General features: G+C 36.2%; 2 protein-coding genes across 2 annotated transcripts in view; one reads left to right on the top strand and one right to left on the bottom strand.

The window, feature by feature from the left end:
* The window catches only part of LOC108974937 (cAMP-specific 3',5'-cyclic phosphodiesterase-like), a gene marked incomplete in the record, with an annotated part of 163,394 nt that overhangs the window by 53,216 nt on the left and 85,254 nt on the right, over positions 1-24,924 (top strand). The window contains 1 exon segment of the mRNA XM_018943064.1: positions 11,967-13,438. Coding sequence (XP_018798609.1) covers positions 12,132-13,438 — 1,307 coding nt within the window.
* On the bottom strand, positions 17,448-19,003 carry LOC108974938 (katanin p60 ATPase-containing subunit A-like 2). Its single transcript, XM_018943065.1, has one exon. It carries the CDS (start codon positions 18,963-18,965, stop codon positions 17,541-17,543), a length of 1,425 nt encoding a protein of 474 aa, XP_018798610.1. The 5' UTR covers positions 18,966-19,003; the 3' UTR covers positions 17,448-17,540.

Below are 24,924 nucleotides of genomic sequence, written 5' to 3'. Positions count from 1 at the left end.
AAAATATTGCCTGTTAAGAGCTAATAAATTGTTTCCAGTAATACAAGGTATTGAAAAAGCTTTAATAGCTAAATTTCTCCGAAAAAAGACAACTTGTATGTTTTATGTAGATAATCCGAACTCATATGCCGCAAGCATGTAAATGTAAAACGTAAGCATGTGCAGTTGTATGTGTGCTTGTGTGTTCATGCTGCGCGTGTTGCGATTACTATTTTTAAGCTTAGCCTTTCCCCGCTACAGACAAAGACAATTTAATTATAAATCTTACGACCAGTCGCTGCAGCAATTTCATAGCAGAACTGAGTTTGCGGTCACATGCACACACACATATACGTACGTACAGCATTTTCCTGGCAATATTGATGCGTACATTGATTTTTACGCCTCCTTTTGTGGTACCTTTCACCTTTTTCCCGCTATTCACAAAGTATACACATTGTGTTTCGTTTTTCATTACTTCATTATGCCACTGCACCGCATTCGCTGGTAATTTGCTGTTACCGCTCTTGTTTTTATTGTTGTGGCTGCTGTTGTTGTTATTCTTGTGCGTGTGGTGATCTCCTTTAGTCTGTGTAGTTTTATAGCTGAATATGTCGTTTATTAGGTCCTGTTTCACTATGCTCCCGTTATTTGTTAGCATAGTTGTCTTGGTTGTTGTTGTCGTTGTTGATATTGTTGTGTCGGTCAGCCACTCATCGTTACAAAGTAGCGCATAACTAAGTAATAAAAGTACTTACCTACTATAAATACACACGCTCAGTGCAAGAGTACTAATGTATGTGCGTGTGTGTGCGTGAAAAGTAGAAAGCAGCAAGCTGATTTAACTAGAGCATGGTCTAACGACGAGGAGATTTCAGACGGCTTAAAGCCAACCGAAGGCCATAAAAACATCCTTTGTTAGCGCATATAAATACAACCGAGGTTTTTTGTAGCGTAGCGCTGTACTTAACACCTATACTAGTACACTATTTTGTAAGCCGTAAACACATGAAGGACCGTATTCTTCTTAGATGTGCTTAAGTGGAAACTTTTGAAAATCCTTGTAGGAAAATTTTCAAATTATATTTTAACATTTTAATATATTTTAAAGACGGATACCACATGTTTATTGAAGTTTTTTTTTCAAAGTTTTTATTGCGGTATTTTAATCAGTTCCAGAAATGTTCAAATTCATGTTTATTAAGGTATGGTTGCCATATTGTTTATATAATTATTTTATTTTTTGTAAAATAAGCCACACAAAGAAATTTATAAAACATTTGGTTGGAGAAAAAGTGCAAATTTATTTATGTAGGGTTGTCACACATTTTTAATTTTTATTATTAGTTAATATTTATTTAAGGAAATCACTGAAACAATTTTTTTTTTCAAACTTTGGTTCCAAAAAATTATTCAAATTATTTTTATTTAGATAGGGTTGCCATACGTTTACGTATTCATTTATTTTTATAAGAATAGCCACTATATGAACTTTAATTAATATGTAGAGCAGCCCTATTGGGTTCTACAAAATGGTTTCAATTTATTTTTATTAAGGTAGGGTTGCCACATGCTTTTATATATGTTTTTTCTTATAAGAAAAGTCACTGAAATAATTTTTATCAGAATTTGGTTAGAGAAAATGGTTCAAATATTTTCTTATTTATATAGGGTTGCCGCATATTTCTATATTTATTTATTTTTATGAGAATAATTACTCAAAGAATTTGAATCGATATTTTAGTTCCAGAAAATGGTGCAAAATTATTTTTATTAACGTAGGGTTGTCACATACTTTTATATATGTTTATTCTTATAAGAAAAGTCACTTAAATAATTTTTATCAAAATTTGGTTAGAGAAAATCGTTCAAATATTTTCTTATTTATATAGGGTTGCCACATGTTTTTTATAAATTTTTTGGATAAGCTATTCAAAGGATTTTAATCGATATTTGGTTCGAGAGGATTGTCGAATTTTTTATTTATTTTTTCTCTTCTTCTTGATTGGCGTAGTCACCGCTTACGCGATTATAGCCGAGTTAACAACCGCGCGCCAGCCGTTTCTTCTTTTCGCTACATGGCGCCAATTAGATATTCCAAGTGAAGACAGGTCCTTCTCCACTTGGTTCTTCCAACGGAGTGGAGGTCTTCCTCTTCCTCTGCTTCCCCCGGCGGGTACTGCGCCGAATGCTTTTAGAGCTGGAGTGTTTTCGTCCATCCGGACAACATGACCTAGCCAGCGTAGCTTTTTTTAGATACATGTTTTTATACTTATTTTGTTTGTTTTAAAATAAGCCACTCAAATAATTTGAATAAATATTTAGTTCCAGAAAATGGTGCAAATTTATTCCTATTTCGGTGGGGATGCCACATGTTTTTATTTATTTTTAAGAGAATGGCCACTCTGTGAATTTTAATCAATATTCGGTTCTAGAAAAGGGAGTATTATGCATTTGCTGTATTTTTATTTAGGCAAGGTTTTCATACGTTTTCTAATTTATTTCTTTTAAAGCGTTTTAAAAGTTTGGTTAAAAAATAAATCTATATTTTGTAATTTAAAATGGATTGACATGTTGACTTTTTTTTTCAAGTAATCAGTTTTCAGCATAGTTGACGCTTAATTTCAATCCTTAAACATTTTTTTGAAGACTACTTCAAACCTAAACTTCAAAAAAACTGTTAAACTAGATCCTATCTCAATTATCTTAAAAGTGAAAAACAGTTCTTAAATAGAAATTATATATCGAAACCCAATAAAAGTAATTATTATAATTTTGGGTAAAATGGAAATGCCGAGAAAAAGCAATAATCAAGCATCCGTCGAAGCATTGGGTAGAACAATGCAAGGTGAAGAAAAAGAAAGAAATGACAACGATACACTTTTCAATGGTGCTATTGGAAAAAGTGTGCGCTGATCAAAAAATAATCGAAAATTCATATTTTTGAAGCTTCAGTTTTTACTGGGAACTATGAAGAAATGGTCCTGTTGCAGTAGTGTAGCCATCAGCCATGCTCTAGTTTTCCATTGCTTTAACTTTCGCCAAGTCGTAAATAATATGTTCAATGTATTGAATAAATTCATATAATAATATTTAATGTATACTATAGCCACAGCAACGTTTGAACGGATCTTTTTGTACTTTGTATGGTTTTCAAAAATATTTAACAATTTCCGATTGGGATTTTTTTCATTTTTTTTTTACCAAAAGGTAGGCAATATTTTAGTATGAATTTTGGTTTTGTATTAAATATGAAATGTACAGACTGTATTTTAGTAGTAAATTGCAAATGGAACTCGTTATGAGGTGGGAATCAGTGCTTTGGAAGTGATTTCGTAAAGCTAAGAGTTGCGAAAGAACACTTGCTCGGGGAAAATAATTATCACCGAAGGCCTTTTCCAACATTCTGAACGTTTCGGAAAGAGAAATTTGGTTCCGCACTAAAATTTTATGAAACTTCTTTGAGGAATAAACTCACTCATCGTAGGAAAAAACAATATTTCCATGAAAAGGTTTCTGCGCAAATTTTAAATAAAACGTCTTACTATTTTTGCCCACTTGTTTATTTTTAACTTGTTGAATAAATTCATCAGATAATAGAATTTCCTCTTTCAAAACATTACTCACATATTGTGCAGTACTTATGTTCGTCAATAAAATTTTTTTTTTATTTTTTTGATTATTCGCATGTATTACCACACAATCTTTCTAATAAATCTATTTTCTTTAACTCATTAATATCTTGACTGCATATACTGTGAGTACAAGTGTCTGCATAGCCGCAAATGATATTGCTCAAAATCCACTTGTTATTGATATTGTTCAAGATATCTTAACTGCAAAATCACACTGCTTATATATATAAAATAAAATCGGCATTAAAAGTGGCAAAGTTGAGCGCAAACAAAGCAGAAAAAATATTAAATTCAATTTATTTTGCTTGATGGTATCTGAAAGCGAATTTATGCACATACGTCACCTAGCTTTATCGGAAATTAAAATCTCATTGAATGTGAATGGCAAGCGCAGATACAAGTGCACAATGAAGTGGCATTAATGCTGCACTGAGCACTAAAATATAAGTGCGCAGTGGTTAATAAAAAGCGCCTACTGTATATAACAGCATAACGTTGCCTATATTTAGGCGCTAAGTGACAATTTTATAAACTTATTTTAAAAAATTTAATATTTTCATAATACTAGTTGTTATCGCATTGATTTGCAGCAATAAAAGCTGTAAAGTGTTATCTGATATATATATATTATATGATAAATAAATATATAATACGAACTGATGTGATTACAAATATGCTTTTTTAGTACCTAAAGTGACTGCCAGCTTGGTTTATACACCTTAATTGCTATAATATAATATGCTGTGATCCTCCAATGGCGCACTGAAGCCTTGCAACAACAATGTGGTTGCGATAAAAATGCTTGCAACTTAACTTGATGCAAAAACAATAAAAAATCACTTAATTCTAGCGCCACACCGGTGCAATAAATATATTGCAGGCATTGCCAAAGTAATGCATGACTGTAAAAATGTGTGTGTGCGCTAGAAGAAAGTACAGTAGTACTTGGCTGGCAGTAAAAAGTTAACGGTTTTTTATGAATAACCACAGCAGAAAGGTAGTGAAATTTTGTTGCAAATGTACGCTACATTTGCTAGTTTCCATACGCCTGTCACGACAGTCCCGGAAAGAAAGTTGCAGTAACGTGGCCTACATACAGGCGCTTTTCCGCATATGCTTGATTGTTAGTGCGGCTACGCTTCAGTGTGCCTTCAAATTACTTTTATTTGCTAATGCCGACAGCAATAGCTCAATTTGAGCAACAATTCTGTTTCGTGGTGGGGAAAGGTAGTGGTGCGATTTTCACCCGGCTGTTGTTTCTTGCAGCAGCCTTGAGGCAATAACAACCCAGCTGCACAGCACCGAACTTTTCGCTCTTTACTTACTTAGCGTAAACTTATGTATTTACTTACTTACTTGCCTCGGCTGGCTGCACTTGCGCTACGTTACATTACACCCGCACTTACCGCACACACAAACACACACACATTTGCTACGTTCTAGATAACGTATTGCCAACTGTAGCAATAGTTTTTCTCCGACTTTTTATTGCGCACGCAAAATGTTGCAGAACTTTTCGTTACTTGTTTTTCACTTTTCCACTCTTCTATCTATTTCATTTATACCGAAATCCCACCTGTGCACTGGCAGCAACTTTCTCACATTCCTGAAGCCACACACACACACATACACATGCAGTTGTATAGTATGTATATTGCTATATCAGCAGCGTGTAGCGCAGTTGACGCCCGCAAGCTTGTAACTATCAGTTCGCTAGCTGAGAAAGCAATGAAAGCGAACAGCAAAAAGTAGCAGCAGCAAACATTTTATATATATTCATATACATACCCAAATATAAAAGTGTATGTCTGTTTRTTCCTCAGCCTTCGTGGCAAGGTATCTGCAATTTTGTTGATAAATTGTTGTTGCCTTTTGCGTTTGGCAAAATATTGCAACCACAAGTTGGCATTTTATCAAATGCATTGCTGCAGCTGCCATGCCCATGCGAGGCGGCAGCGCAATCTTCAGCAGCAATAAAAAGTATGCGAATTCACCATAGCAACGCTGCAGTCTACTTACAGCACAACACACAAACACATGCATAAACATTTATGGTTTTAAGCGGCAGCTGCCAGTCATAAATTGCTGCCTTGTCGCTTTATCTTTACTATTTCTTCCCTAATTTAAAATTTTTTCACAAACAGCTAGCTTGTGTTTGTAAAGTTTTGCTGTTGCTTTTCGAGTTTGTGTAGCTTCTGTCTGTTGGCTGTCACGCCAATTGCATGTCGTATAAAAGTTATATATGTTATATCTAGCAGTTGTGATGTGTATTCCATTAAGATTAACGTCCACTCAGTTGTATTTTTAGTTGTTGTGTTGCCACCCGTTAAGTTTTGCAGCTTCAGCCGTTTATAGTTTTGCGCTCTAAACATTTTAGTAACTTCTCTCTTAAATCTAATAATGAACTTCTACGCGGGAAGTAGAGCAAATAAGCTTAAGTAATGGTGCTTTAGTAAGTAGTTTTTTTTTTAATTCACTAAAGTGTCATATCTATTGACAAATGACTAACCGATATATGCGTTACTATACATGCAAATATCACTCTGTTCCTTCTTTAACGTTTCTTTCGACTTGTATCGAATTATAGTAGTTGCATAACATAATAATCTACATTATTATACTTAAGACTTTTTTACTGCGTAGTTATTATGACAGGTAAAAAACGATGCCTACATTTGGCGCAATGCGAAAAGCCGTTGAGGTAAATAAACATATTTCGTATAATCAGTACGCGTCCAAATGTACACGTGTTTACTACTTAAAATACTACGAATGCCAATAAATAACTCCAAGAAGAATATAATCTACGAAATGGGACTAATTTAACCCTTTCTAACCACTAATTTTCTAAGCTAGGTATCTTTGAAAAGACACCAGAACACATACTTCCCGGTTCGGATCGAAAGCGTTAAAGCTCAGAAACGAAAAACGTTTTTAATTGAAGAGTTTATATATTGAAATTTTTTAGTTTAGATGCAAATGTATTTAGGCAGAAGTAGAGTTTTATATATTTATACACACGTGGCCATGCAAACCTTCTTCTCTCTCTTTCTCTTTGCAGTATTTTTGCAATTACAATCAACAACATTTTGAAGTAAATTTTCAGTTCTGTCTTTTCACTAGGCTCGTGTTGAGCTACGAGTACTTTCTTTTCCATAGCATTCCAAAGATTCTAGATCCGGTTCGAATCGGAAGTATTTCCTAGCCATTGCATATGCGATGTCCCAAGCTCTGTGAACATTTCCTGAACCTCTAAAAAAAAGATAATGTAGACGAATGACATTTTTTTCAATAAAAAGTAAAGACGTCGTATATAAAAAAAACATGATCAGACGATTTGGCTTTCAGTCGAAACGTACATACAGCAAATGGTCGTTGCAGAGCAAATTAAATCTTCTTTTGTCCGACCATGTTATCATTTTCCACTACTCCAAAGACCAGCAACAGTGCGTTTTCGCCCATTGAAAACGAGCGAGCCTCATTTTCTTCGTTAAAAGCGGTTTAGCCGCTGGTTTCCCCACATTCAAGCCATACTCCTGCAACTTCCGTCCCAGTGTTCTCACACTTATTGCCACATTGTATTGCTCCCGTCTTATCTCTACAGAGTTTTTATAGCGATTCTTTAAATAGATTCAATGGATAACACACATCTAAAAATGTATTCAATTTTGTACAGAACCGTGGCAATTATAGCTAAAGTGTATATTTTCATAAAAACAAAAACGCGAGGTTTGGTTTGAGTGGCCACGAGAGTACAATGTCCAATATTCAAGAATTTTTATCTGAGAAAATATTTGTTTACAGGTAACATTTAAGAAGTCTTCAGAAGTTAAGTGCATTTTTTAGATATACAAAATATATTGCCGAAAATTCTTCTGTACCCCAATTTTTCACAAAAATTTTGAGGATATGTGAATATAGAATATTATAGAAGTTTTCATTACCTACAACTCTGTTGAGTTCTTTTAAAATAATAAATGTTTTTCTCTCAAAGAAGAAAGTACAGCTCAGCCGTAAAGGCTAGAAAGCCATAATAAACCTTTGTTTAACTTTTAGGCGGATAGTTTATGCTTACCAAAGAAGATTTTCTACGAATTCTTAGTTATGACTCAGGAAAAGGATAAAAATGAAAAAAAGAATTTAGTCTTTCTGTTTGATTTTTTTTTTTTATGCCAAAAGTTCTCTTTACTGCGTTCAATCTGCTTTCGAAATAGTAACTTCTGTTGCAAAAAAAAATTCCAAAACGAAAATTCTAAAAATTAAACAAATGATATGCATATAACCAAATAACAGCAAAAAAAATTTTTTAGTATAAATTAATTTTACAATCTCAGCACCTCGCTTTTGACAAGCGAAAGCAAACAAACCAGCGCTGGATTAAAGCGAAAGTTACACTCTTCATTGAAATTAAATTACAAATATAAACAGAGAATTTGTCGAGCAACAGCAGTGTGACATAGACACTGCTGTGCGTAAGAGGAAGACACTCGCAACCCCACACAACATTTAATTAATGAATTTTAAGCCGTTAGCGTTAGAGTTAAATACACAGGCATACAAAATTTTATATTGCTATATATGCAGCATTGTGTGTGTGTGTGTGTGGAGAGTTTAATAAACTAATTATTTTTTGTGCATTTTGCATCAAATTAATTGCCATGGAAGCTCAACTTAATAGCTGCTGTTGCATGTTTTTGTTGTTTCAGCAAAGCATTAACCAGATTTTGTTAGTTATCTATTTACTCTAGTTATTTTCACATTATACGCAATAATAGCGCATAATTAAGTAATCAACATTAGAAAAGAGCAGCGAATTAATGAATTTGAATGGGAAATTGTAGCGCCAGAGTAAAGAGAGTAGGGAGTGGAGAAGGTGCACAAAAAATACTATATAGTATGTCCGAACCGTTTTTGTTTTTTTGGAGATAAATGAGACAATATTCCAGAAGCTAGAGAAGTTATATATATATATATATGTATATATATATACATTTATTAGGGTGGCTTAAAAAAACATTTTTTTCTTGGTACTCTAATCTGGAGAATTGGTTTCCAGACACCTCTAAGAGTGGATCTCCTTCTATGAGATTTAATTGTAACGAGAAGGTCCACTGGGGAATTTATTTTTTATAGGCGGTGGACCTTCCCGTAACAAATAAAAGCTCATACTTAGAGAGCCTTACTTAGAGGTGTCTATCAACCAAATTTTCAGAGTACAAAACTGAAAACAATTTTTTTTTTATCCACCCTTATATATAATATATAGATGTGTAATACTTATGCATATGTATATGCAAGCATATGCGTATATCCCATGAGCTACAGTTATGTTTAGTAAATAGCATCATCAAAGTAGGTACTAATGTGAAAAAATTGTATTTTATTCTTCAATTTTCCCTCGTTGACTTAATGTAGTAGTGTTCAAAAGCACCTGTGTGCATAAATATAAATATATATACATAACATACATATGTTTAATTAATTAGCGGCACATACTTTATACATATTTACAACTTTAGGCATGAAAGTATTTACTTTCGTCTCAACGGTAACACACACACACACTCGTATATATATGGTTATGCGTACGCATTTGGCTAACAACGCACATATGTTTTTGCCTACACATACGCACACCCATGCCCATTTATATATGTATAAATATATATCTATATCACTTTTTTGTTTACCTTTTTACTGACTTGTAAATTAGTTGGTATTTTAATTAGCAAATAAATTAGTTGAGCGCATTAGCTTGAAATTAGCCTTCAGATGTAAATATGCCGTTCAATTTCCCGTGTATAGTATGTGTATGTACATTCATACCTTAATATAATATGTATACAATCGTCACGTATACGCCCCGTCCAACTTGAAGGAGGCAAGTGACGATGGATTAATGCAATGTGCGCTGCGGTTGGGGAATTTATTTTTTTCGCACTAGTGATGGAAATAAATAAATACGGTGAAGTGTAGCATATTTAAAAATATGTGTTTGTTTTTGTATATATTTAAGATTTTTGAAAAGGAGAAATGTTTCTGCAGAAATATCAGTTTTATTATAGTTTCCAGTAGGGTTTCGAAAGAATATTTAGAGTAGTATACGGGGGATGAATATACGCGGCTAACAAGCTCTTAGGAATATGACCTGTTTCCATTTCCTACAATTCACAAAAACAATCGAATACACGAAGCCCATAAAAATTCGAAATGCACGACACTTTTTGTACAAAACTCGCAGGGCCATAATCAAGCGCTTGTAAATGCAATTAATTTTATTAAAGGCATACAATTTCTATATGAAGCCCCCAAATATTTGCAGTATACTTTAATTTTCCATTGAAAAAGCTACTCATTAATATTTACATGACAAAATTAAGGAAATTTCATTTTTTTGAAATCAGGGCCTCGCTTAGTTCAATTAACATTAATGCCGATTATATAGTATTTCTTGTAATTTTCCTTGTTCAATAAACTTCTTATAACTACTCAACTATTATTAAATTTAATACGCATTATTTAAAAATAGGTTTGGTTAGATAAATAGTTTATATATCATAAGGCCACGAATAATTCCACTTGGACAATTAGAGATGTCTGCTCCATGTGACGCCAAGTAATTCTAGGTGTTAATCAAAATGGTCGTCACATATCTACAAAGCTCAATGACATCGTCACAAATTTATTGAGCCGGCTAATAGCTACTCAACCGAAATACTTCAATCTAATTTTGGCGGAACTGGATGCCGAAGAAGAAGTTATCGACATTAGCTTGGCAAAAGGCCAATGAAGAAGAAAGTGTCTAGATTTTTCACCTCATCTTCATCCCTACAACTTAAACAAATTCCATACTTCAATCACTTTAACCTCACCGCATGAGTGCCAATGGAACAGTGCCCAGTTAGTACACCTAATATTGTGGCCATGTTAACTTTACTAGGAGCTAGTGGTCCCATAGACATTTTGTATTCCACTCTAAGCGAAAAGACTTTAGTAATCCACCAATGCTGGTTGCTGACCTACGCTTACTAACCTCGCGCGAGGCCTAAAGTTGATTTAAGTTGAAACTGTAAAGTTGGCAGTTACACAAAATATGTTCAAAAATTATTAATTTCTCATAACTAAAACTAAATTGATATACAATATATAAATTTGATTTATTAATAGAATACAGTTGCTTGACAGCTTTTTCACTTAGTTCGTGGAAAAACTAATTTTTGTAAAATAGAGAAAAGCCTCTTTATGAAAATAATTAACGAAACTACAATGAATTTGATAATTGGCCATTTATTGAACATATTCATTGAGAGTCGGTCTTCGGGGTAATCCCCGCCAGTTGTAATGCACTTATGCCAACAATTTTTCCAGTCCTCGAAAGACTTTGCCTTCAGCAAATTTTGTTTTATCTCTTCGAACGACGGAAAACGTGTTGTACTGAGCGGCAATTTCAGTACGGGGAACAAGAAAAAATCATACGGAGCCGAATCTGGTGAATACGGCGGATGTTAGATGGTATTGATTGCTTTTTTGGCTTTAAATTCGGTCACAATCTCGGCTCAATGATCATGCATTATCATTGTGTTAAATCCGTGGATTGCTTTTCCATAATTCCGGCCATTATCGAAGATTGTTCTTTTTCAAACGCCCCAATACGGGGGGCGTCTGTACCTTTGAAGCAAATGCATGAAGCATGAAACCACGAATATCGACTTTAGCTTTTTTTTTTCTGCTCGTTTTTTTCTCTCCATTCCGATGATTTTTATTTTAATGGATGTCAAACTCTGTTAAAGTGTTCGGTGTGAATGTTGAAAATTTTAGACAAAATGTTTCTTTATTGTCAAAATGGCAAGGCACTACTGAGTTGTATCGACTTAAGCAGCAAGTGTAAACAAACTGGTTGACAGATTGCACTCATACTTCAGTAATTAAGAATGGTCCTACCAACTTACCAAAATACATTTTTATTAATATCATTTACACGTAGAATTTAATTGCAAATTTCTTTCACTTTTTTATCACAATGCATAATGTAACTCAACTTCAGATAATTAGAGCCACCTATTGCAGAAGTAAGATCAATTTTTTTACTTGATTTAATATTACCTGTGGGCATCAAATGAATCGGTTGTAAAAGCCTAGGCTACTTACATATTTAAAAATGTGTTATCATTTTTTTCTAACCTATTTAAAAAAAATCTTATTTACAATAAATCTACAATTTTCGATAATCAATAATGAAATTATTTTCGCGTGGCTTGCTCTTCTTTACAAAATGCTTCAAATGCAAACTGAAGAACCCAAATATATGCAAATATTATATAATTATTATGAATTTCTTCAATTAGTGAACTAAATCAAAACCTATAGTACAACCACATAAACTCAAATTAAAAATTTTATCACAAAAAAATACATATAAATCAGTGCTCATAGTGAAACTTACGGAAAAAACGAACCAACCGAAACGCAAAATATACTCCCGTTAGTGATTAGTGTTAACAAAATGCTCCAGCGGCTATGATTGCCACACTATTCATCTTTTTTGCATTTATACGTGCGTTCCCTTGGCGGAGACGACGACCACGTCCACTGCAACTCCCACCAGCCACACCGAACCAGGCGTTACCGCCTACGTCAACAAACACCACCACAACAGAATCCCACCCAACAACAATTACAATAGTGCCAACAACATCAGGCGAATACCGTGAAAAACCGCCGCCCACAACGCCACTCACGAACGGCAGCGCCGTGCCGAGCATACAACACGCAGATGCCACCACCAGCAGTAACGACACTTATGATGCAGTCAAACCGATAACATCCGGCGATGAGCTGGAGGAGACACCGCGACGCTCATCCGTATTACAGACGCGCCGCAAATCTTCGAAATCACTCAAATACCACGAAGTAACTTTCAGCGGCAGCGTCGGTGGTGGCGAGAGTGATGACAATGAGCACGAAACACCGCAGACACGACGCAGCTCCCACCACAAAGTGCACCAACATCACCACCACCCACTCCAGCAACAGCAACAGCAACAGCGACATCTGTTGCAGCATCAGCAAACACTGAGCGCCAACTCGCGTCCCACCTCACCGGATAGCCATAGCCATAGCTCGGCTTCACACTATCGCTCGCTCAGCAGCGGTCGTACGCGCACGTCCACCGATTATGAAACTGCTAGCAGTGAGTTGTATAACAGTGCCAGATCGCAGTTGGACGCAACAGCTGACACAAACGCTAGTGGCGGCAGCTTTGATGCGACGCATGCGTACGCTGTCAGCGGCACAAATGGTCAATTACCCGCAGCTACCAGTAGCGTACGCAGTTTAGCAGGCAGTCGTCGTTTTCCACCGCGGCGCGCCGCCACACTCGCCACCGATACGCTGGTGGGTACGGACGATGAGGGCGCCGTTACCGACGCACACGATGAGGATGGTGAAGAGGCGTGCGACGATGATGATCACGATCCAGATTCATATGATCGTGAAACGGAAGAGTTCTACAGCAATATACAAGATGCTGTATGCCCGTCGGGTACGCGCAGTAAACGTTCATCGCTCTTCTCGCGCTCCGATTCGTCAGCTACCACAACTTCGTCGAGTGGTGGTGGTACTTTCACGGGCGGTAAGCGACGTTCCACCGCTTCGATTTTATCGTCGTCGATGTGCTCCGATGTCATACCGATCGATAGACGCAGTTCGACCGCCACCGAGTATAGTGTACGATCAGCGTCGGGTCAGCGGCGTTCAAGCGGACGTATACGCCGTTATATATCACGCATGACGATCGCCGGCGCACGACGACGCACCACTGGCAGGTACTACTAATTTTATTATGATTAATTTTTCAATATATTTTATAAAACTTGAGTAACTTGGGATATTTCAGTTTATTATTAAGTGAGTGAAAAGTCTCTTGTTATATACTATATATTATTCGTCCTAGATTTCTTTACTAAAATGAGATTAAAACATACCGCAATCGTTACAATTCAATTAAATGAAGTCACCGCTGGATCTATGATCAGATGGTTGGCTTTTGAGGTAGCCACTTACTCATCTGATCCAGCTCCTAGTGTCTAACCTCTATTACTCTAGAATACAGACCAAAAAACCACTCCTGTGAAGACATCTGAGGAATGTATGATCATTAATTTTTAAGAAGGACATTTAAAATTAGATCCAGAACTAAATTTGGTGCGACCTCAACTAATAAGGATCTTAAAAAAAACCGCTCTTGTTAGATGATAAGGAAACTTCGAAGACCTAATCAAGTCCGTTCCGTCAAGTCCATTTGTCTGTCTGTATATATGCGAACTAGTCTCACAGTTTTAGAGATATCGATTTGAAATTGTACACACTTTCTTTCTTCACAAGAAGCCGCTTATTTGTCCGAACTATCGACATCAGATCACTAAAGCAATCGATGCCCTACAACTTAACCGATCAAGGCTATAACCTCAATCAATTAAACAATATAATAAAAAAATGTTTAGATCAGACTACCACACGTTATAGCTGCCAAACAACTTGATCCATCAATTCCAAGACATTGTATGGAGAACTCTTTTATTTTACAAGATAACTTCACCGACTTTGGTTGATATCATTGCCCAAGAATAAGATTAATAGTGACAATATCCGAAAATATTGCCCAAATCGGACTATTATGAGATAGAATTGCTATATAACCGTTCAAAACTAAATCCAGGTATGAAAAACTTTCTTATTTGCCAAAATATATTCACAACATTTGACACAGATTATTGTCCGGGGCATAGTTACAATATACCAAAATATTGTCCAAATCGAACTATTATAAAATATAGCTGCCATAGAAACTTATAGATCAAAATCAAGTCCTGGTATGGAGAACTTTTTTGTTAGACAAAATAACTTCACAAAAATTGGCATGGGTCGTTATCTGAGGTAATGCTTTAATCAAGGAATATATTGTACAGTTCGAACCACTGTAGCATATAACATCCCTACAAACTGCGCGACTAAAGTCAAGATAAAAGTCTTTATAAAATATTCCTTATTAGCTAATCTTAATTCGACCTGAATGTTGTCTATAACAAACAAGGTAGCTAGAAAGAACTGGCAAAGATTTGTCAAAAAGAGTCTTTACATTGTGTACGCTATATAGAGATTATTATATTTAACCCACTGTCATATAAAACCGGTTCAAAAATACAAAATATTACCAAATGAATGAAATAAGAATAATGGAACAATATAAAAAACGCCTGAACTAAGGCTACATAATAATGAAGTAGAGAACAGCAAGCATTATAGCACATAACACTTTAATTCAAAACCACAAAACTCTCCATTTTTATGACTAACTCTCCATAAAAATTGTTTTGAACCACTTGCAATCAGCACTAAATTAGTGTCATATCCCGCAAAGTCTCCAAAATTGTCCAAATCGCACAATCACTCAAAGCGGCAATCACGATTACCACAAACACCGTTATGCCCTGTAATCAACACGAAAGTAATTGTCTCTGTGAGCATAATTTATTTTCTTTGAAACTTCTCAGCATTCGCATTCAAGCGAATTTACAGTTCGATACTGCGTTGCATGGCGCAGAAATGAAATTTGAAAAGTTCAGTTCAGAAAGACATTACCTTAAGTATACGCAGCATTTACAAAGTCAGTCATGTGCGACACAAATGGCCATCTAACGATGTTTGTGGCACATTGATTGCAATTCGGCAATACACACACACACACACTTTATTAACGCCTTGATGATACAATGGCACACACATGCAGCGTAACTTCTCTAATGTGAGAATATGTACATATATACATATATGATATATAATATGTGTGCGTGATGTGCTCATGTGTATTGAATTGAAAACAATTTAGGCGCAACATTTTCGCAAACTGAAATTTACATACATTTAAAAAAGTTGTACACACTCACACATATGCGTGCAATTTACATAGCTGTGAGTGTATGCAAGTCAGCGTGGTGTGTGTATAATGCACACTATATATGTGTATGTATATACAATTTATGCATAAAAGTTATGAAATATTCCAACTTTCACTCAGGCGAGGCAAAGTAAAATCGCAGCGGCGCACACGACAGATGGTGGAGAAGAGGGAGCGTATAAACAGGGAAAATGAATGGTAGCTCGGCGCAAACTTTAAATTAGCAGCATTTATTGACTTTGCTCTTGCCACCGATTCGTGTAACTTTATATGCATTTACATATAGAAATATGTTTGTATATATATTGTGTTTATAAAAAAAATACGTTTAACCTGCTGGTCCCGGTTTCACGATATTCCGAAGTCCTGAGCTGTTTAAATTTTTCAGTAGCAGATTTACGCTGCAGGAGGTCAGGTAGCGAGAGTGCAGCTTATGCTTATTTGTTTATATAAAGTTGTATAATAGTTAGAAATAATAAAGAATTTTTTTTTTTCTTTCGAAAGTAATGTCAAATAATGATTAGGTTAGGTGAGATGGCTAGTCGCCATAGCAAAGAATAACTCCTACGTTCGAACCTATAAATTAGCAAAACGTTTAGAAGCCAGTACAAATTTGCACAGGCGTTTAATTCCCATTACATGGGATGTGTGGAGCAATGCGCTCTCAAGTAGTTAAGTTGTTTCCACCTTATCTTCATCCATACAGCTTCAGATGGCGTCTTCTAAGATTTCGAATCTTATAGCATGGACGCTAATAGGGCAATGGCCTGTTAAAAGCCCCACATCTAACACGGCTAACCTTTTTGAGGGCGAAAAGATCACTAGATTTCTCGAGATCGACCTAAAGCCAAAAGGCCCAGCGCTGGAAAAGTTTCCACGAAGCCCAGCTATCTAGTAGTAAAAGTAGGATACAGGAGCACCGACCCGCTCCCATTTTCCCGAATGCGGTTCTAGGATGCCTTTTCTTGCTAGCTCATCAGCTTTCCAAGTTCCTGAGATTCCGCTATGGCTTGGTACCCATACCAGTCTTATCACAAAGACGCTCGATGCTATTGATAGCAAGGATCAACACTGAACATACTGTTAATTAATTCAAGGCTCGTATCGCCGCCCTGGTATCTGCGTGGATGGTCACTTCTCCGAAAGCGGCTGCATGCTGGAGCAACTACTACTGCTACCTTAATTGCAGCAACCTCCTCTTGCTGCACTTCAATAGTCAGAACCTGATAATAATCCTCCACCAGAAATCCCCCCAAGCTTTGGCCCATCCGTAAATAAGTAAATAAGCTCACTATCCCTCTGCTCCAATGGCTTTTCCCTCCTACAACTCCATGGCCGGTATATGGACAGGGAAGCACAGCCAGAGTTCGGTTTGACGACTCCATGATCCAAGTGATCCGGTATGAAATCAAAGTGTGTGAGGATTTCCGAGTGTTAAGACATATGTTTTTTTAGGAATCTAGACTCTCTGAGTCTGGTAGCACCCCTCGCAACATTACACCTTCCGACGGTGTCTACGGACACTATATGTAACATGGGATAAGTGCCGTGATTGGAGTGGACAAATTCGGTGAGCGACCCCACTTTTTGCCAATGGCTTTGTTCTCACTTCGCTTTCTGGCATCCATGAAAGCTTTCTATCCATGCAGACGAATGTCTTAATAGATGTTCGCGACTGGGGTTCCATTGGGGTCTTGTATATTCTAGTAAACAAAACCATTACTATTACTCAAAACTATTTCCAGTATATCCCGATATTGCACATTTACCTTTAAGAGTCAATTTTAGAGGTCTTTATACATTTTCTTACTTGTATCCCTGGATCTGATGCAACACATATGTATAGAAATAATGTTAATTTATAAACCAGAAGTATATAAAATTACAAGTTTTTATTGCAATAATTATCCAAAATAAATATTTTAGACAAATGTAGGAAAGTCTTACAACACTCTTGCACCAGCTTTTGCTTACGAGCCATGTCCCTCTTGCCACTGCAGATGACGTTTCATCAACTTCAGGCTCAACGGCTTGATTTGCTCGAAAGCTTGCTGTAGTGACACCGCCTCCTGTGTCTTCTCATCTGCTCTAGAAACACGCGTTGCACGTCTAATCATTTGCATTGCGATCTCTTTGCAGGCCAAACGTATTTCGTCGCCCGTAAAATGCTCTGAGATGCGCACCAACAATTCCATTTGCTCTTTCGTCACTGCCAGCATTATGGGCAGCTGCTTGCCGATGAGTAAGGCGCGTTCTATAGCGTTCGGTAGTTGTACCAAAAGTTTCTTTTCGAAACGGCGCAGAAAAGCATCGTCAATATCCCATGGCAGATTGCTGCTTGCCAGCACAAATACGCTACTCATTTGCTGCTCCATGCCGTCTAACAGTTGCAGCAGCTCATTCTTGAAACGTTTCGATGACTCATGATCGCTCGGACGATCACGGCGTGATGTTAGACCCTCAATTTCGTCGAAGAAAATAATCGAAGGCGCATGTTTTTGTGCCATATGAAAGAGTATACGCATTATTTTCTCGGACTCGCCACGCCACTTGGACACCACCACGCTGCTGGTCACATTAAAGAAAGTCACTTGATGGCGTGTCTCGGCGTAGAGGATTTTCGCAAGCAATGTCTTGCCACTGCCGGGTGGGCCATGCAACAGCACCGATTTCCACGGACGCAAACCGTTCGCAAAGAGCTGCGGATACTTGAGTGGTATGAGCACAGCCTCCTTAACAATTTCCACGGCGCTCGCATTCCCACACATATCCGTCCAGCTGAGCTTAAGTTCATCACGCATTATTGTCGTCTTCACGAGCTCCGCCAAATTCTGCCAATCCTGCTGATTCAAAAGTCCATCAGCTGCGGCACCAGCACCAGCCGGGTGTTCGATCTCTTGCAGACGTATAAGCGCTGGTGTGCGATTCTCTTCGCCGCCAATATTGCTACTGCTGCTACTGGCCACTATAGTGCTAGCGCTTCCAATCGAACTCAGACTCTCCACTTTCCTAACGGTCAGCTCTAATTCACCTGGATTCGATAATGGCTCAGCTGGCGATAGCTCAGCCTGCGTTGCACTGGTCGTGTGCGTTGGCGTATTCTTCGTCTTCGATTTAGTTTTCGCATTCACCTCCAATTTCACGGTGGGCTTTAACTTGCGCACAATCTTCGGATACTTTCCGAATTTCAGGTGATAATAGCTGGCGTATTCCAAGTAAATGCTATCCAAATCGATATTGTCGCATAGCTCATATTCCTCGGCTGGCAGTCGGGCCTCTTTCTTTAACGCCTCAGCCGCTTGGTAGAAGCCATTGTCGGCAAGAAATCGTTGTGTGAGAAACAGCAAGTTTCGACGTCGCGCTGCCGCATTGCGCATATCATCCTCCCGTAACATACTTATAAAAACAAAATATACTACAATTTTGATATTGTTTACGAACAAATTTTAACACTTTTTTTTATAAAATTCAATATTTGACGTTTCTAAGTTTTTGTTTCAAATTTAGTTTCGTTTCTGTATATTTCGACTGTGTTGTTTGTTTGTTGTCAGTGCACTGTTAAGTGGACTTGTTATAAAACCGTTAGTTGTGCATGGCAACATAATAATAACCAGTTATGTTGGAGACGATGCCGGCATTACGCAGGTAACGAAAGTAAACAAAGTGCTCCAACCGAGTGTTGTGGGGCTATATTCATTAGAGAGTTATAAGAGCTCTAGAGCGCAAGAGTTTGAGCTTGAATGTTCTTCGAATGCCAGGATAATGTTATTCGGTTATTCGCTGTCGTTTTTGTGTATTTTTGTGGCCTAATTTCTGATAACTATTTCATATATTTTGTTCTGCTTTAGTTCAAGAGTATATTAGGTTAAGATGTTTTTTCGAGACGAGCACGTAATTTTGTAATTATATAACTTTAGCTATGATTAATGAGAAGGCAGTGAAATGTGTAGGTTCAACCAATTTTCTTTTTCGTTTATACATTGCAACTAGTTCAAATAAAATAATGGACTTAGAAGCAACTTGAATATGACTTAAACATACAAAGTGCGTTCCAAAGTAAACAGGACTATAAAAAAAAAACAGCACAAATGGTTTTTTCGGCAAAATCAATTTATTTTATTCAAAATAGTCTCCTTCTGCTTCAATACAGCTCTTTACACGGTCCAAAAGCATGACGAACGACTGTTTTAGCTCGTTGGTCGAAATGGCCGTCGGTATGCCAGTGCAAGATTTTTGAATGGCCTCTGCGCCTGCACAACGCTTTCCTTTCATTTTTCCGAAAAGGACGAAGTCGCACGGTGCAAAATCAGGTGAGCACGGGGAGTGGTCAATGGTTAAAATGTGATTTTTGGTCAAATATTCGTCCTTGGAATGTTGGATTCTTAGCAATTTTTGGTCGTCAGTCAATTTGTGCGGAACAAACCGTGCACACACCTTTCGTAAGCCCAAATGTTCGGTCAAAATTCGATAAAGCGATGTTTTGGAGATGTCCAGAATCGGAAATTTCTCTTTGTGGCTGGAATGAACTAGTTCGAAGTGGACTAGTTTTGTGTCATTCATTAACTATTCACAAAAATATTAATTTATTTATTGGTTGCCTTATCAACATTTTCAACAAACTAAATTCCATTTCCAGCGAAGTGAGCAATGAAACAGAAAAGTAAACTGAGGATATTCTTCGGGCTAGAATTTTCGAAGTGCGAAATGAGTACTGAAGTAGGCAATGAAACAGAAATGTTAATAATTCTCAACTAAAAATTTTCGAAATGAAAATAAAATAAAAATATTTTTTTATTAATTGGAGCATCTGATAAAGATTTTCATCAAATTATATTCAAATTTTTTTCATTCGAGTGAAACAGCTAAGTAAACTGCAGAAATAACAATTACGAATTTTCGAAAATTTATGCTTCAGCCTAGAATTTTCGAACTGATAGTCAAGTAAACAGAAAAATTTATAGTTTTCAACTAGAAATTTTCGAAATGATAATAAACTAGTTTAAAATGAACTAGTTGTGTATTATTTTAACATTTTATACAAATATATATATATATATTTTTTTTTTTTTTTTTTTAAAGTGCGCAGTTCCCACATCATAACAATTCATCAACTTAAATTTAACTGAAGGCAAACTGGTCCGAAAAATACAAGAGTTGTGTCAGTTATGAACAAAATAAAAAAATTTAGTAATTATCTTCACTGTAGGTCTGAAAATTTGAAAATTCGGGATTGCCTTACACTTAAAAAGACTACATATGTATTCATTATTTCTTAATATTATATTTCCAATGATAAAATTGTCTTCATAAAAAAGCTGCACAAGTCAAAAATATTATTTTTCAGTCCGAAATCTGACATATTGTGAACCCTTACCATATAAAAGATCCCAAGCGCTTGTAATGTAAAAAGTTAGCCACCTGACGAGTTTCCCATTGCTTTCATACCACTTCGAAAACTGTTAGCAATTAGTCCATTTCACTGCATGTTGGGCTTAGGCGTATCACTTTCTGGTAGCATATACTATATATAGTAACGTGCATAACGGTTAGTACTACTACTACTGCGTATAAATCAGTTTGTGGCATGAAACCGCATTATTGACTCGCTATTGATGTTTTATGGCACGTGAAGGATGCGTTTAATACTTTCCACTCTGTTTGCCAGTTGCCAATAAATAACTACAACGACAACAAAAACAGCAACAACAACTCATAAAAGCATTTTGAAATTATGAGAAATTGCCTATAAAAAGGAGTATTAGTTGGCTAACACATGCGCTTTTTGTGGCTGTTATTAGTTTCGCTGCATTTTAATTAAATAAAAGCATTAGGTTGTAAGGCTGAAAATTGAAAATTGCAAAAAATATTGTATCCATGAGAATATTATTAATAATGAATGTGAAAAAAATGCTTGTACATGAAAACTAATTACATAAATAGCTCAATCAACAGCCTCAATAACATTTGACGTACGCGCTTTGCCCAGCTGCTGCTCATCAATTTTAATTCTATGCAAATTTCATTCGCATTTATTTTGTTCAAAGTTTTCATTATTTTTTCTCATAGTTTCTTTGCATTGCTGTGCTTGTTTTGCATGTTTTTTTATTTTATTTTGTGTTTTTTTGTTTAATATTTTTTTTTTTGTTGCTGTTGGGAGTAACAAATTTGCATTCATTTATTTTAATTGCCCATAAATAGGAAGGTCACAAAGAGTGTTTATTAAAAAACAGAAGAAAAAATGGAATTGTATATATACAGATGTATTTACATGTGTAGTAAATGTTATGCGCTCACATAAAATCGTATTAAAAAAATAGTATGCAATTTTCCATTTAATTGAGATGCAAAGTTATTAAAATTGAAAAGCCTTTAACGTTATTGAATTTTTTGTTTGTTGTTTAGTGTTTTATAAAGAAATTATTAGAATTTTTTGTGAAAATTCGTAAAGCAATAAATTCGATAAAAAAAAAACTATAAAAAACACTGAGAAACATTAACTTCATTTGCACCGAAGTTATAACAACTTTCATAAATACCAAGGCTTCCTTAAACGAACTGGAGTTTGATCGTTCAGTTTGTATGGCCGCTATATGCTATAAAGGCTGGATCTGAACAACTTCCTCGAAGATTGCACCGTTGTTTTGGAGGAAAACCCAAGTCAAATTTAAAGAAGATATCTTCTCAAATGAAAAAGTTTTCCATACAAGTACATTATTCCGATCGTTCAGTTTGCATGGCAGCTGATCATATACACATGTATGTTCCCTCGAAGCCAGCCAATTTTTTAGCCAGGTGGCTTAATGAATTTTCCTATGCTGAAATCTAGTTTTACAGATAATCATATTTCGGGACCCGGCAAAGTCGATCAGCCTCAACCCATTTGGTGATGTTTCATCACGCAGGGTGTTGTGCCAAAGATACTATTATTTGCCCAAAGATACAAAAATCGCCAAGAAAGAGTTGGTCATGTTTGCTGACATCGCCCTAGTCTTTCTTCGAGGCGTGGGCTCAACTTAACGATGTGTTAAAGAACTTCGCTTTGATGAGGATTGTTGCTAGAGACTTATCTACTGGGGAGAATGCCAATACTCCACGCAGGGGTCTTTCACCCAACCACGACTCTCACATCGAATTTGCGCTCTTTTGTATGGCACCACAAAGGCCTACTCGCCTCAGACCATGTCTCGTCCATCGCACTTCTGGACGGCGGCGGCGCCAGCCTTTCCCTTACGAGGACAACAAACAGCTTGGCAGCGGCACCTTCAGGTGCATGCACTTAAATCGTAATCCTTAAGGCGTTTGCCGTCGTCAAAAAGGGGGTCTCTCATACGACGCTGTGATGTCCAATTTTGATACCGGCTCTTATAGGGCTCTTTAGTATCATCCCAGGGGTAAAATTTAAATCTGGTTTCTTATGTAATTGATTCAATTCATTCATTTCCAATTATTTCTTTCTATATAGTATTTTCTCTTTCTAACTCTCTATAGCTCTTTCAATCTCTCTATCGCTCGTCTTACCGTACCACTCACTCTTTTAATATTTTTCTTTTTGTTTTTTTTTTTTTGTTTTTATTGCTCTGCAACCGAAATTCCTCTCCCATTGTTTCTAGCTATTTTTTAATTAGGCCAACGGATAGTTTAATTTATAGCGGTAAATTTGAAAGGTTTATTTTTTTATTTACGATATTATTATTGAATTTTGACTTAAACAAAGTAGATTCCTTAAATAAGGCTTTATACTTCCTTATTACTTCCTTTTATATAATCTAAAAATATCTCTGAAAGATTTATTAAATCTACCTTAAGGGATAAGGCCAGCTCAGAAGCCTCAAACGAATCCTTCTCTTTTGAAGAAGTTCTCGCAGGACAGACATTTTGTGAACTCTGTGATCAGAAATGCGAAATTCCGATTGTAATCTTTCATTTCTCTTGACTTGTTTGTTATTTCACTGCAGGGAGCTGAGGCAAATAGCTGTAACGCATACACAAAATCTAAAATCACATTATAGCGTTGTAAATAAAATAGCAAACACAATTTGTAGAAATGACACGAACAGTCACGCTAGCCACCAGCAATAAAAACAACTACGTTGTAGCTGCTAAAGTTAGCGGAGATTGGTAGCCAACACCAATCATCAATCATGCATTTTTCATAATCCCCCTCAACCAACTGTCGACCATTAGTTTTGCATTTATTTTCTAACAAGAATACTAACTAAACCCGCAATAATAATTAACAACAATAATTATTTGCAATCGCTTTCCTGTGACCATGCGTTGGCCGCTTCTCCGCATAGTAGTGGTAAGCACTGTGGCTTTTGCAGATAGATAGTTCTGCCAGCGGTTGCTATGTGGCGCTTGCCATCTCGTGGCTGAATGTTGAATATTCATACGAGCTCGTATATTTATTTGGTGCTTTTTTAAAACTAAGTATTTGATAGGCCAAAAGTTGCACAAATTTGGATAGTTCTGGACGAGTTCTATCAATTATCATGCTGAGATTTTGTTTTTTGCCACTTTTTAAATTATTAAAGGCTTGAATTGACACTTGCAAAGATAAACTTTTTAAGAAACTTAAGATGACTCGATATCGCACTTTTGTATATTTTTTTCTATAATGGTAAATAAACTAAGATATAAACTTGATGTATTTTTTCAACATTTATAGCTAAGGGTGTTGAATACAGTGTTTAGAAAATTATATTGAACGTATAATATGAATATTATATGAAACCTAATATGTGTGTTGAAACTTGTATCATCTAGTGAGGGGTATGAATTTTATTGCATGAACTACTCCGCACTATTCCCTTTGTTAACACACACACACATGTTGCAGCGAAATATTTTACATTTGACTAATCAATAATTCCTAATAAATGAAGTGTTTCATTGGCCCACGCCCAGCTATGCCTCCGCTACGAGGACTCTAGCTGAGCGTGATACCCCAAAATCAGGCAAAACGCCAACAAATTGAACCCTTTAACGGTATTTAGCATTGAGCCGAAATGCGCAAATTGCCGGCTAATTAGACACAACTTGGCACTCTGGGGATTGTGCAGCTAATGAATTGGGCGTTGGCTAAGGCCGCACGATAATAAACCGGCGGTTATTACATTTATTAACCACTCGGCATGGGCAATGCATTATAGAAATTAAATTGAAACACAGACGGAAATATGGCACATTCATAAGGCGGCACGAATACAATAATTTTTCAATGCATAACAAAAAAAAAAAAAAACTTTTCCGAAATTCAAATTTAATGTTACAAATTTACAATATACTTTTTATTTCTAGTTCAACATTTAACAAATAAAAAGTAACAGTACATTTTAAAATTTAAAATTATAT

Source organism: Bactrocera latifrons, unplaced genomic scaffold, assembly GCF_001853355.1.
Source record: "Bactrocera latifrons isolate USDA-ARS-PBARC rearing strain unplaced genomic scaffold, ASM185335v1 scaffold_6, whole genome shotgun sequence".
NCBI classification, from domain to species: Eukaryota; Metazoa; Arthropoda; class Insecta; order Diptera; family Tephritidae; genus Bactrocera; species Bactrocera latifrons.
This window is presented reverse-complemented; position numbering and strand designations above follow the sequence as displayed.